The sequence below is a fragment of the Gadus macrocephalus genome, chromosome 10, assembly GCF_031168955.1.
Source record: "Gadus macrocephalus chromosome 10, ASM3116895v1".
NCBI classification, from domain to species: Eukaryota; Metazoa; Chordata; class Actinopteri; order Gadiformes; family Gadidae; genus Gadus; species Gadus macrocephalus.
Window position 1 is genome coordinate 16,581,514 of NC_082391.1, and position 13,143 is coordinate 16,594,656.

A 13,143-nucleotide genomic window follows, 5' to 3' on the forward strand; every position below is an offset into this window, starting at 1 on the left:
TGAATCTAATATTATAGGACGTGCAATATAAATGCATGAGCTTCTAAAATAAAATTTTAATAATTCAATAAGGGGAATTAAAATCAAGTTAAGATATTACAATGGCTGGGGTGCACAATTTAACATGTTTTAGGGCAGGACAGGTTTTAAATTCCATTTCAAAAGCAATGCCTCTATTAAAGAAATATCTGTCATCAGAATTAACCGTTGTACAATGTAATCAAGGGATATTTATCATTCGAAATGCTTACAGGTATAGTTCATAATCCAACTGCAATAACTTATAGGCTTTCGCCTGCCACCTACAGGACACACATAGAAATTAGGCTATCTCATCGTTTTTCTGGTATTTAAATGGACAGGATAGGGGGCAGCTACCGTCTTTTAAAAAGGTTATTTTAATTTTCGCTCAACCGAAAATGCATCTTGATGCTCTGGTTCCTGTGGAGGTTGATCATCGGTCTATGAATCTAATTGGAAATATTAATAATAGACTCCATTGGCTAAGGGAATTCACTTAATTAGATAGACTCTACCCTACATCATCCCACAACGTATTTCCTTATTAAATTGCAGCACGTACAAAAGAGTAAGAACTGCTTCTATTTGACACGTTATTAGCCTCCACCGATCGATTCAATGCAAGACTATTTAGTCCATACCTTTTTCATACTACACACGTGGGTGAAATTACGTGGTCAGTTCATTTCAATCTCATCCAAACAGGCCCGTTTATCTCCACCATCGTTAGAAGACGTCATATAGGCTTACCCTATTTGTAGCCCTACTTTCAAAGGCCAAGTCGTATATAAATTGGCGATAGCTCGCTTGATCGATTGGGTGCCTCGGGAAGACTTTTAAATTAGACGTCCTCAGTAAACCAAACATACAGAGCAGCCGAGAAAGCCAACCAATTTAAAAAAAAAAGTATTCTAGTTTGCGTCCAACCGCATTGAAATTCTACGACGTCCGAACAATGAACTAAGTACATTTCTGCAAGTGCAAGTAACCTTGACCTCCTCATTATTCCCCGCCTTGAGTTCCTCGGCCTGCGGTTGAATGAAAAGCGACATTGTTTCTTTAAGATTGGACGTGAAGTCATCGGCGGGTCTGTCCATTGTTGGGGGAACAGAGAGCGAGTTGAAATTGATAAACGGTAGGGAAACTACAAGTTGGCTACATTATCAGCCGAGCAGCTGCAGCGAGAGCGCCACTAGCCAACAAGTGTTGATTACATCCTTCCAGACATGGGTAAGTACATCTAGCCAATGGCACACTCCTAAAATAGTTTTTCTTCTCAATAATTACGTATTCTTTGATTGCACACTAATGGAAATATGACTGAAATCACAAGTGGTTTTCCCTTTTTTTTCTTATTGCAATTGTGATTATTTCGATTTTAACAGTGGCATGGTCTCCGAAAAGATACTCAAATTTGCTTTCATTGGCATTTGTTTAAAAAAAAAAAAAATCAAATTATCCTCCGCATAACTTGGGAGGATATTAGCATTCTAGTCTTATAAATGAGGACGGATGGTTTCTTTTAACTTAACTTATTATCTTTGTTTTTTTACCGTCACAATGCTTCAGTTACTACTGTAGACGCTGTCATACTGAATGCTCATACCTACATTAATGTTTATGTCCAAAATGTTTTCACAATGTAGTGTTTAAATCAATATGGAATGAGGCTAATTAAGTGTATTCGCCAAATTGGATTTCCATGATTATGCTCTTTGCATGACCCATTAGTCTCCCTCACTCTGAATCCAATTTAACTCCCCACGATAGGCACGCACACACACACACACACACACACACACACACTGCCAGCAATACATGTGTACAATTAAAGAACGATCTGCCTGCCACTCCTGCCATCTGTGGCTACTGTAGTAGTACCATCAGTAACATGTCTGTCTGTCTGTCTGTCTGTCTGTCTGTCTGTCTGTCTGTCTGTCTGTCTGTCTGTCTGTCTGTCTGTCTTCCGCTGTGGTCCACTGTGTGTTTACAGTGCACACGTGTGCTCATACAAAGGCAAAAACATAAAAATATTGTTTTTAAACATTGACATATTTACCTCAGACTTTCCTGGTTCCATTTGGGAAAGTATGTGTGTTTGTACATACATACATTTATATATATATATATATGTGGCTTTGTGCTGGGCATACATGAGGTTCCTCTTGCCTTTGTTTGCTTGACATTGGTGGCCCTTGTATCCCCACGATGCTCCGTGACAAAGACTGTTGTCTCTGCAGTCACAAAAACACTCTCTCTCTCTCTCTCTCTCTCTCTCTCTCTCTCTCTCTCTCTCTCTCTCTCTCTCTCTCTCTCTCTCTCTCTCTCTCTCTCTCTCTCTCTCTCTCTCTCCTCCCCCCCCCCCCCCTTTTCTCACACTATCTCCGTGGGGGGGGGTCTGGGGTCAGAGCAGCCACTCCTCCCCGTGAGCTCTTGGGCCCCGGCATTCATTCAAGGGCCACATGACGACGTTCCAAGTGACCAGGCACGGCGTTGCCCGTAGCGATGCAGGGACCAGAGAGTAAAGCCCTGCAGCTGTATGCTAAAACGCATCCGGCCCACTCTGGCTCTCTTAGCTTTAATTCTGTGGATCCTTGAACGTTCACGCATCAGTGGCCCAATTAAGCCAAATAATACCATGTGCATCTGGAGATAAGTCTGTTTTTCTTGATGAGCCCTGCAAACTGCAAAGCCATACAAGCAGATATGGTACGGCCAATAGCACAATTGACAAACAAATGCCCAACATGTACGTTGATGCATTATTTTTGTGCAGTGTGTGTGTGTGCGTGGGTGGGAGACTGGGAGTAATGTAAAGCCTGTTCATCTGCACGTGTGTGTGTGTGTGTGTGTGTGTGTGTGTGTGTGTGTGTGTGTGTGTGTGTGTGTGTGTGTGTGTGTGTGTGTGTGTGTGTGTGTGTGTGTGTGTGTGTGTGTGTGTGTGTGTGAGAGAATTATAAAGTATGTTAACCAGTCTCCCGACGGCCCTCGGGGTCAACAGGTTGCTACGACTGCTGCCTGCGCTGTCTCAGCGGGGTGCCGTACTGCTCGCTGGTGGCCACGCTGCTCTGCTTCTCCGGCATCGCCCTGTTCTGCGGCTGCGGGCACCAGGCGCTGACCGAGACCGAGAGACTCATCGAGACCTACTTCGCCCGCAACCTCCAGGACTACATTACCCTGGCCTACATGTACGTTCGCCGCGCTGCAGTTAGGATGAATGTTAAGTGGTCTCTGATGGCTGGATGGAGTTTTTGTTCAAAGGGGATGCCCTATGACTTCACACTGCAGTTATGATAAATAGGATATGATCCTTCTGTATAACAGTGAACAGATACTTTTTTTGTTGAAACTTTTTCCATTGTGCTGTGGGTCTTCAGAAATGTGCTCAAAAGTCCAGTGTTATGCTCAGATTTTTGAGACGCCTTTATCCAAAGCAAGCTTGTGAGATGCATGTAATGAATGAGCCAGGGTAGGGAGTTCGATATTTTGCTCAAGGGTACGAATCCGGAAGCTTTTGTCTGGTTATCAGACACCTTGACCATTAGACACCATTCGGCCCTACACGTATCAACCACATATCACTGTTAAAAGTTTAGCTCATTCTGAATTCTCTCTCTCTCTCTCTCTCTCTCTCTCTCTCTCTCTCTCTCTCTCTCTCTCTCTCTCTCTCTCTCTCTCTCTCTCTCTCTCTCTCTCTCTCTCTCTCTCTCTCTCTCTCTCTCTCTCTCTCTCTCTCTCTCTCTCTCTCTCTCTCTCTCTCTCTCTCTCTCTCTCTCTCTCTCTCTCTCTCTCTCTCTGCATAAAGCATTCAGTACTTCCAGTATGTTATCTACGGCCTGGCATCCTTCTTCGTGTTCTACTGCATCGTGCTGCTGGCCGAGGGCTTCTACACCACCAGTGCCACCAGGCAAAGCTTCGGCGAGTTCAGGAGCACCATGTGCGGTCGCTGCCTGAGCTCTTCGGTGAGTTGAGGGAACATAATTCAAGTCCTGGCTGGATTTTGTTTTGGGGCTAAAAAATCAAAAAAAAAAAGTCATACCCATTTGTCATGCTGGGGCTTAGCTTTAAATCACATTATTCATAGATTTTTCTCTAGGTGTTTGGGCCGTAAAGGTAAATTTGACACAAGGGAAGGTGTTCAGAGAAAATGAGTTGAGGGTGGGGGGTGGGGGGAGGTGAAATGACAAGGAGAGGGCAATAACATTGTAGAGGATTAAATGCAGTACACCATAGAATAAGAAATGTCTGCACTCAAATAGTTATCATGCAAACCAAGACTTAAGTACTGCTTCTGTCTGGTCCATCTACTTTGGTTCTAAGGGACCAGTTGTACAGATCCTACGCCAATATAAGGATTAAGTAACTTCCTGTAACTTTAACATTAGCTTTTGCCTACTTTGAAAAGTGTCTATTCTTCTGTCCCTTTCCCCATAGTTTATCGTGGTGACGTACGGACTAGCCGTTGTGTGGCTGCTGGTCTTTGCCTTCTCCGCCCTGCCTGTGTACTTCTTCTACAACATGGACGCCACCTGCCACACCATTGAAGTCCTGACCGAGACCCCTGCCAGTATCAACCAGTTGTGTGTGGACGCCAGACAATACGGTAAGAAAAAAAGTAGAGCTGTCAAGCGATTAAAATATTTAATCGTGATTAATCGCATTAATGTCATAGTTAACTCACGATTAATCGCGATTAATCGCAAATTATTTTTCTATGCTAAATATCCCTTGATTTTTTTGTCCCATAATTCTTCTCATTTTAATTCTCTTATCAACATGGTGAAGTGCATCGGCTTGCCTTGTGCAAATGATTTTTTATTGATAACAACATTGGCATATACTGATCAAAACAGGACGATACAAAAAAAGAGCCTATAGTGCAATTAAACGACTGCTTTGAACAAATGTCATTTGAACATAGCAGTCAGGCTACTGCTTCTTTGTTTTGAGCCAAAGAAAAAAAAAAAAAAAAAAAAGTATTATTATATATTTTTAATAAAACAATTACGTTAATCGCGCGATAATTTTTTTAACGCCGTTAAAATTGGTTTGCGTTAACGCCGTTAATAACGCGTTTAACTGACAGCTCTAAAAAAAAGGATCTCCAAATAGTCTGAATCCTCCAATGCCATCTCTTGACGTCTGGGAAAGAGAAAAACCATCATTAAACGGCTCAGCCCCTATCAAATTGCCTAATCTTGCCTTGCTTAAAACTGTAGACATTTTTGACACTTTTACAGGCCTCCTACCGTGGAATGCAGTGCCGGGGAAAGTGTGTGGCACGACACTGTCCAATATTTGCAAGACCAGAGAGGTGAGCACCAAGACCAGGCCAAACCCTGCTGTTGTTGTTGTTGTCGTCGTTGTTTTTTAGATGGTGCCCTGTAAACCTCACCAATAATATTCTTTATTACAGTACCTCATGACATACGAGTTGTACGTCGCTGCCTTTGCTGGCGCTGGCATCACTTTGTTGGCACTGGTGAGTATCTGAGTTTTGTTGTGTTCTGTTCTTGGCTCGAACCCTGTTTTGGTGTCTGAGCCCACACTGGGGTACAAAAGTGTTTGCTACGCATGTGACCTCATGACGCTGAGAGAGTAGGCGGCGAGGCATTTCCGAGCTCCATGACTGATGGCTTCTGTACTGTCGCTCTCTTGTGTTCTCCTTCGCCCCATCTCACACAGAACGTCATCATAATAATAATGCCGTAATGTCTGCCTTTTCCCGCAACGGACAAATGGCAGGGTCATTATTCTTTCTGCGTTGCTCCATTACCAAAAATGCACAATGTGTTGTGGAAAGACTCTAATCTGCTTTTATAGTATTATTTTTCCTTTAATTTCCTCTTTTGGTTGGTTTCATTATGTTTCATGAGTACAATAGTAATACTTTTCAGTATTGTTTGATTCACTCACTCTCTCTCCCTCTCTCTCCCTTTCTCTGTCTCTTTGCTCCCCTAGCTGACCTATATCGTGTCCACCACTTACAACTTTGCGGTGCTGCGATATCTGGGGAGGAAGGGTATAGGGCCACGGTGTTAGGAGCAGCCTGGCTGCCTGCTCTCTGCACTGCACATCAAACACTGGGACCTGAGTAGACTCTACCTACTTATTCCTTAGCACCTGTGGTGTCATTTCTTTGGGTTATGGATTTTTCTGGATTTTTTACTTTTGCTCCCCCCCCCCCCCCCTCATTTTATATTGCTTGCCACATTACCGTTTTTCATTGATTCATTTTTTGGGGGAACTCAATACTAGAGCCTGTTTTCTCTATGCTCTTCCCCTTTCTGCCTTCCATACAAATGTTTGTAAATCTTGTTTTCTCCTATGTACATTTCAAGGTCCACGTGGATGCTGTATTGTATTCAAATAACACAAGCTTTGATAAGGAAATAACATTAGGCCCAAAAAAATGTCACACATATTGTGTCACACAGATGGTTGGATTTTTGTCCCCATGGCAACCGTCCTTCACATCTGGTTGCCATGGTGACAGACAACCGTGCATTTTTGTAGTCCCAAATTGACCTCGGGACTTTTTCTCACGGGCAAGCAAAAAGGGCCGTTACAATGGAGTCAGGCGCGCATTAAACAGCAGGCCTTTCAGCCCCTCGCCCCCACACCCCACACACACACACACACACACCCCACACCCTCATACACCTAGGGCTTAGGTTCTCTGCCAAGGGTCATATTCCATGACAAGGGAGAGCGAGAGTGCTCAGGACAAAGACAAGGACAAAAGACCTCTGACAAGAAAATATCTACACAAGCCCACAAACTGACCACCCCACGACTCCCCCGCTCACCCACAGATGTATGGCACCCCAATAATTGAATCAATTCAAAGGGTCCTCTGCCAACAGAGGGAGAGAGAAGTTAGAGGGGAGACAAAGTTTATATAATTCTAAAGTTTCTTTCAGGGTAAAAAATAAGTAATTGTAAAGCTGTTCTGGGATTGCAAAGGTACTTTTGCATTATTATCTAGCATGCCCATATTATTAGACATACATTAATGCTACCCACTCCTCCCTTGCCATTACTGCATGGAGGAACTTTTTGTAGGGTTGTACTCAATTTACATGCCTAATGCTTATTTCTCATGATGCAGAAGAAAAGGTTGAAATGTTAACGCGCTAGATTCAAATTTTGGTTTAGCTTTTAAGATTTAAATGATTGAAGGGTTTATTTTGTATCGGGTAAAGACATACATCATCAACATTTTCTCTCTTAATTCTTTAGGAATTTCCTTAGTTATTGTATAACAGGCGTATCTGTAGATAAAACTAATTAAGTAATTTAAACTTTGAATACTAACTATTGTAACCAACTTGGTTCGTCATTAATTTTTAAAGTTGTACCTGGTAGAAAGGTTTAAACCGGCTGTATGCAAGGTTTTGTTTTGGGTGTTTTATAATAAAATCAATTTATGTGCATTCTTGTTGGGTAAAAGCACAAGTTTATGTTTGCTTCTGAGAGGACGAGCGTTGTGTTGATGGGGACCAGGCAGAGTCGGAGGATCTAGTGTCCTCCAATGGTGTACTGGAGCGCATCCTCTCTTCCCTCGCAGGTGCACAGGTCCCTGCAGATTGCAGTGCGCGTGATGTTCACCAGGGAGCTAAGACACAGGAAGCAGAGTAAGGGAATGCCCCATGACCCGTACAGAAGCACACAAAGGGACAGAGGGGAAGTCTTGTGCTCTCCATATCCTGTGGCCTGACAGCCAGTGTCCAATCCCACATCCCTGATGACAAATAAAGATGTGGGGCTGGTGATCAGAATAGTCTAGAAGTGTACCAATGTATTGGCGATTCCCATAAGCTTTAATTTTTATGACTATTGTGGAATTATAATGGATTTAAGATGTATTATTGTTATATGTTGGAAAATATCCCAATTTTGTTTATGTAGTTAGTCAATAATGATGCCAAAGGGGCTTTTCTTGTTATTTCCTGACAGAACTAGAGAAAATAGTTTCTGCAGTATGAGTGCTAGCATATATGCAGTTATGCACCGCTCATCTTTTCTATGAACGACAGACAGGGTAAGACTTTTTGTATTGCTGGTTATTCTTTTCTTATCAGAGCCTGTTGTCTCAAATAAAGATGGAGTGCTTGCTTGAAATTGTCCCTAAAGGACCAGAAATATTCATCAAATGTTACGAAGGCATAGAAAAATACTCCTAAGTCAAATGTTTTTTCAGGGTTTATTTTAATCGTACAGTATTGGATTTGATTCTTGACATCCTTTGTGTTTTAACATTATTGTCCATAGTACAAGGAAAAATAAATAGGGACGGTTTGAGAACGCCAAATACAACCCAGAAGTTCTATCCACCCTCAGAGAGACGGGCAAACTGAGAAGAACCAGAGTGAATACTGTGATCAGTGTCGGCTCATATAATAGTGTTGATTTAAAGCTGTTATTTCACAAGACGAGAAAAGAAGCCCAACTAATGAATTCATACATTCCTTACAATTTCAAAGCTGAGATAAAAAATGACAGATTTGGGTACAGCAATAAATGGCGGCAGCAACATTTAATTTTGTTTTAATCGAAACACAAATAGCTTATAAGGGATTCATTAACTTCAACTTGAGCTACATGTCGTGTTGGTAACTTGGTATGCATCATTGCGGAAGAGATGCAAACAATGCCAAACAATGAATTAAACACTTCTTCCCACTCTAATTAATGTAAACCAACAGCGATACTTTATCAGGAATGCCGTACTCTGTTCAGAGTAAATTAATCTCTTCCAATACATCCCCAACCTAGCCTCAATACACCACAGTATATCCTTTGTATCCTTTGAGGACAAGCTGTTCTGGAGTAGCCAGACAAAGAAGGCCTCTTAAGTAAAGTCGACTACAGTACCGGTTACGTTTATTAAAGTAGACCTTTTGTGACAACGCGTGTCCTTCCCTTTCAGCTGAAAGGAGAACCTCAGACAGAGGTCAATACACTGCAAAAAGAGCAGATGAAAAGCTGTGAACACAAGCAACTTAAGGAATTCATCCTTATGATGCAACACTGAAATATATGAAGACAACAAAACACTATTGTAGCAATAAAATAAAAATGTCAGCCGTTATTTTTCCAGGCTCGAAGCTGTATAACAACTGTCGTAAAAACCCCAACAGACAAAACGTTTGTGGTGGAAAGCAAGCTTACATTGAACGTGATAAAAAAGTGCCATCAACAATACAGCATACAGTTAGGCAGCAGAGGGCATTTCTTGAGGATACTCATTTGTAACACAGAGGAGACGCACACAAGCACACACACAATCCACACAGTAACATTGGTTGCTTTGTGCTCAGGCTATTTCACATTCTTCAGCTGACACTTAAAATGCGCAAATTGACGATACAAGGCAGACATTATAGTAATGCAGTGGTAATGTAGGGAATCTGATTTTAGAAATCGCTAAAGGGCCTAAATGGTGGCCCAAGTACCAGTCGATATTATCTGAGGGAATAGAAGGATAAAGTAGGTAACATGTCTCACTGTAAACCAAAAAAAAAAAAAATTCTACATAAAACACCACAAAAACAAAACAAAAAAAAAGTATAACTGGACAAACCCAATAGCATATGCTCAAAGTCAATGACGTCTTAATTAGCATTTTTTTTATATCCCATGGCCATAACAAAACTTGACCAAAAAAAAAAAATCGGGTAATTTGAGGAACATAAACAAGATGCATAATGGTGGTCTTGAAGTGTCTAAATCCAGGCCAAAAATGACCAAAATGCATGCACTGGGGCCTAGGAGGGCCTCTATCAAATGTGGCAGATATTAATGACAATTGACAAGACTTTCTGCCTTACGAATTTAATTAATTTCCATTTCAATGTTCTTAAGACTATCCGCCTAAGCAGTCTATTCTGTTTTCTATAACCAATTGATTGTTTAGGGCTTGAACATGGCAATGAGTGCTCTCATCTTGAGAGCATATAGGAGCATTTGATGTTAGTTATTATGCAAGAAGTCTTGTTTCTATGGTCAGTGTCAGGTAATTTATCGTGAAATCATTTGTCATAATGGTAGACATTGCTGTGTTGGAAACTGCCACAGCACTTCTCACAGGAGACATGGCAAAACAACGTTTTCATTAGACTTTATTAGACGGTTGACTTAGAATTACACTCAGATGAGGCCTCCCACTATGCTCGTGTGTTGCTTGCCCAATCCCACGATGCATTCCAATGTACAAGCCCTGTTGGTACTCAGCATTGAACTTGTTACTGGTATTGGCAGTGGAAATAAATGAGTGATGCATCACTATCTAAAACTGAAGCCATGTGCCAACAATGCCCAGTAATACAGTTTGGGTCGCCGTTACAGGCATACTGACAATAAAATCACGAGTGCTTATGTAGACTGTGCTTCAATCTCACATTTCACTTCCCTTTGAAGACAAATCACCTTCTTCCCTTTTTTTGTTTGGGAGCTGCACCCTAGCATCCTTAAGATATGTATGAACACCTTAACGGGTGTCGTCAGTCCTCATGCAACAGCAGGGTGATTGGGGAGAAGCGTGTTTCACAAAGCTCTTTGTCCCCGCTGGCTAAATGCCAGTAGCTAGCAGACGACCACAGAGACAGGTCTGACAGTGAGATGGACTGGTGCAGTATACAGAAGGACCATCAGAGGTACCACCTTACTAAACACAGAGATTACCATTAGCTGCACAAGTACCAGGGAAATTAGGGTGTGCTGTGCCTCAAAGCAGACTGTGCTTATGTGGAAGATAGGATGCAGAGAATATGCTCTCATGTCGAGTAGATGAACACACAGATTAAGATGAATCACTATTAAGAGGGGCCGTTTGATCAAAAACGCCTGTGCAGGCAGGCGAAAGGTTAACCCGCCTCAAGAGTACACGCTTCTTGTGCAACACTGCTGGAAGCAGAGAATCGAAGATGGGATGACAAGTGTGCCATTAACGACGTACCGCAGCGGGGTTCAACCGAGTTGGCCGTCTGAATGCCAGCCACATCCGTGGGCCGGTAACCGCTACATTAAGCTGCAAGTCACCACGTAATCTTTAAGTAACGCACCCCCCCCGTCGCTCGTACCTTCATGTAACACACGTGATGAACACTGCCCTACTTTCACCAACCTCGACCAGAGGCCTGCAAAAGCATTTCAAGAGGAGGAGGAGGAGGAAGAGGAGGAGGAGGAGGAGGTGGGGGGCGAGGGGTGGGGGGGGGACCGATCCAGTGATCCACGCTCGGCCCAATCAGCAGCAAGACGAGCGCGTGGACTTGCGGTTGCCGTGCAGGTCGATGGTGCTGCCCAGCAGCGCGTGGTCGATCTGGTCCTCTGCGGCCAGCACCTCGCGCACCGCCGCCTCGAAGGCCGCCGCCACGTTGGTGTCGTCCTTGGCGCTGGTCTCAAAGTAGGGGCAGCAGCTGTTCTCCTCGCACCAGGCGCGCGCCTCCTCCAGGCCCACCTGCCGCTGCTCCTCCCTGTCCACCTTGTTGCCCAGCACCACGAAGGGGAAGCGGGCGGGGTCCTTGACGTCCGAGTAGTACATGAACTCCTTCTTCCAGCAGCCCAGGTTCTGGAAGCTCTGCACGTCGTCCACGGCGAAGGTGAGCAGGCAGCAGTCGGCGCCGCGGTAGAAGGGCGTGCGCAGGGACTTGAAGCGCTCCTGGCCCGCCGTGTCCCAGATCTGCAGGGTGACCAGCCGCCCGTCCACCTCCAGGTCCCGGTTCAGGAACTCCACGCCGATGGTGTGGAAGGACTGCGAGTCGAAGCGGTCCGTCACGTAGCGGTTCATCAGCGACGACTTGCCCACGCCGCCGTCGCCCAGCAGGATCACCTTCAGCAGCAGGCTCTTCCCGCTCATCACGCCCGCCCTGCGACACCGTGCCCCCCCCCCCCCCCCACACACACACACCCCTCTCACGGCACCCCCAGCTAGCTGGGCCGTCCTCAATGGGCTAGTGTCCGGGGCCAAGACCAGGCTTCCACACCCGGCGGCCAAATCACCCTGAAGGGAGGGAAGACCAGACTTAGTTCCTCTGGAAGCAGACAAGTCCCCGGCTCCCCGCTCAGATAAGCCGGTTCAGTCAGTTGCGTCACCAGACAAAAAACAACCAGTATCAATTGCGTAAGCACAAGCAAGTCAAGGCCTTGAGCATTTTATCTAACTGATAGTTAAAGGGAGAGACACACTGGGGTGAATGGCATTGAGGTCTGTCCTGGATGTCAGTTCAACTGCTCATTGTTAGCCAAGTTATGATGATGACTCAGGGAAATGGCAGTTGTGAGGTTATTTCCCTTTTCTACAACCCCCTTCATTCATTAGATGATAACAGCCCATTCCCTTGTAGGATTTGGATATACAAGAACAGGCTCTGGACCACTTCATTACTGCCAGTGCCTGAATGCCTAAACAAATGCTGCGTACACTAAAGCCTCACAGATATGAGAGATGTGCATAAAGGGCTTTGGATAAAAGAGCCGTTTAAAAGCACCCAGGCCCTTGTGGATGAGTCAGGACCACGGGATCGCTGTAAATGGACAATGACTGCGCGTGCGCGTGTTGACCACAAACAAGCAGCAGCTTATTAGTAAACCTAGCTGCCCATCTCAAGTGACCACACTGTTAACTTGTTAGGACATTCTCCCAAAACAACTGTCCCATGCCATTAGGAATCTGCAGAAACATACTGCTATTTTAACTACTGTGTTGTATATTTAAAAACGCACAGAGCACTGCAAGTACCAAGTAATAGTCGGCTAATGAAGAAGAGTGTCTTCTTGTTGACATCTATTGGCCGAGCAGGCTATCAGTTTAGCCTCAGCGACCACTACTAGTCACTGTCAGTGCAGCTCTGCTAAAACGACATAAGAATCCAAACACACCAAGTAGTATCATCGGTATGGCAGTATAACGCAGTAGGCTACAGCTGTAGATGTACTTTACCAATTATTGATGTAGCGATGCTTGCCCAGCTTCCCAGCAGCACCTTGACTGACATGCGCTCACACACAGATCCGTGACGCAAACCCCTCCCATAATAAGAGTCCCCCTGGGTCTTAAAGTCCACCTAGTTTCTCATACATACGACCAGGTGGTATTTATTGTGTCATTCAAACATTGAA

The 13,143-nt window shown here is 44.2% G+C and overlaps 2 protein-coding genes across 3 annotated transcripts; one reads left to right on the forward strand and one right to left on the reverse strand.

The window, feature by feature from the left end:
• The first annotated feature begins 502 nt into the window (after window positions 1–502).
• Window positions 503–8,145, forward strand: plp1a (proteolipid protein 1a). Of its 2 annotated transcripts, none has more exons than XM_060062857.1 (7): window positions 503–1,251; window positions 3,023–3,209; window positions 3,827–3,983; window positions 4,456–4,624; window positions 5,262–5,335; window positions 5,438–5,503; window positions 5,983–7,462. In XM_060062857.1, exons 1-7 carry the CDS (start codon window positions 1,248–1,250, stop codon window positions 6,061–6,063), a joined length of 738 nt encoding a protein of 245 aa, XP_059918840.1. In that variant the 5' UTR covers window positions 503–1,247; the 3' UTR covers window positions 6,064–7,462. The 2 variants fall into 2 exon arrangements, with proteins under 2 accessions (XP_059918840.1, XP_059918839.1); XM_060062856.1 differs by lacking the exon at window positions 5,983–7,462 and adding an exon at window positions 7,592–8,145 and having other exon boundaries at window positions 677–1,251.
• On the reverse strand, window positions 6,205–13,048 carry rab9b (RAB9B, member RAS oncogene family). Its single transcript, XM_060062858.1, has 2 exons — window positions 12,965–13,048; window positions 6,205–12,025 (listed from the first exon to the last, which is right to left on the reverse strand). The coding sequence occupies exon 2, from the start codon at window positions 11,879–11,881 to the stop codon at window positions 11,270–11,272; it is 612 nt and encodes a 203-aa protein (XP_059918841.1). The 5' UTR covers window positions 11,882–12,025; window positions 12,965–13,048; the 3' UTR covers window positions 6,205–11,269.
• Between the last annotated feature and the right edge of the window lie 95 nt (window positions 13,049–13,143).

Excerpts from the sequence above, each read along its gene's own strand:
- plp1a (XM_060062856.1), top strand. Across the intron at positions 3,210-3,826 it reads TACATTACCCTGGCCTACAT|CATTCAGTACTTCCAGTATG; the intron begins GTACGTTCGCCG and ends CTCTGCATAAAG. Across the intron at positions 3,984-4,455 it reads GTCGCTGCCTGAGCTCTTCG|TTTATCGTGGTGACGTACGG; the intron begins GTGAGTTGAGGG and ends CTTTCCCCATAG.
- rab9b (XM_060062858.1), bottom strand. The coding sequence starts at position 11,881 with ATGAGCGGGAAGAGCCTGCTGCTGAAGGTGATCCTGCTGGGCGACGGC.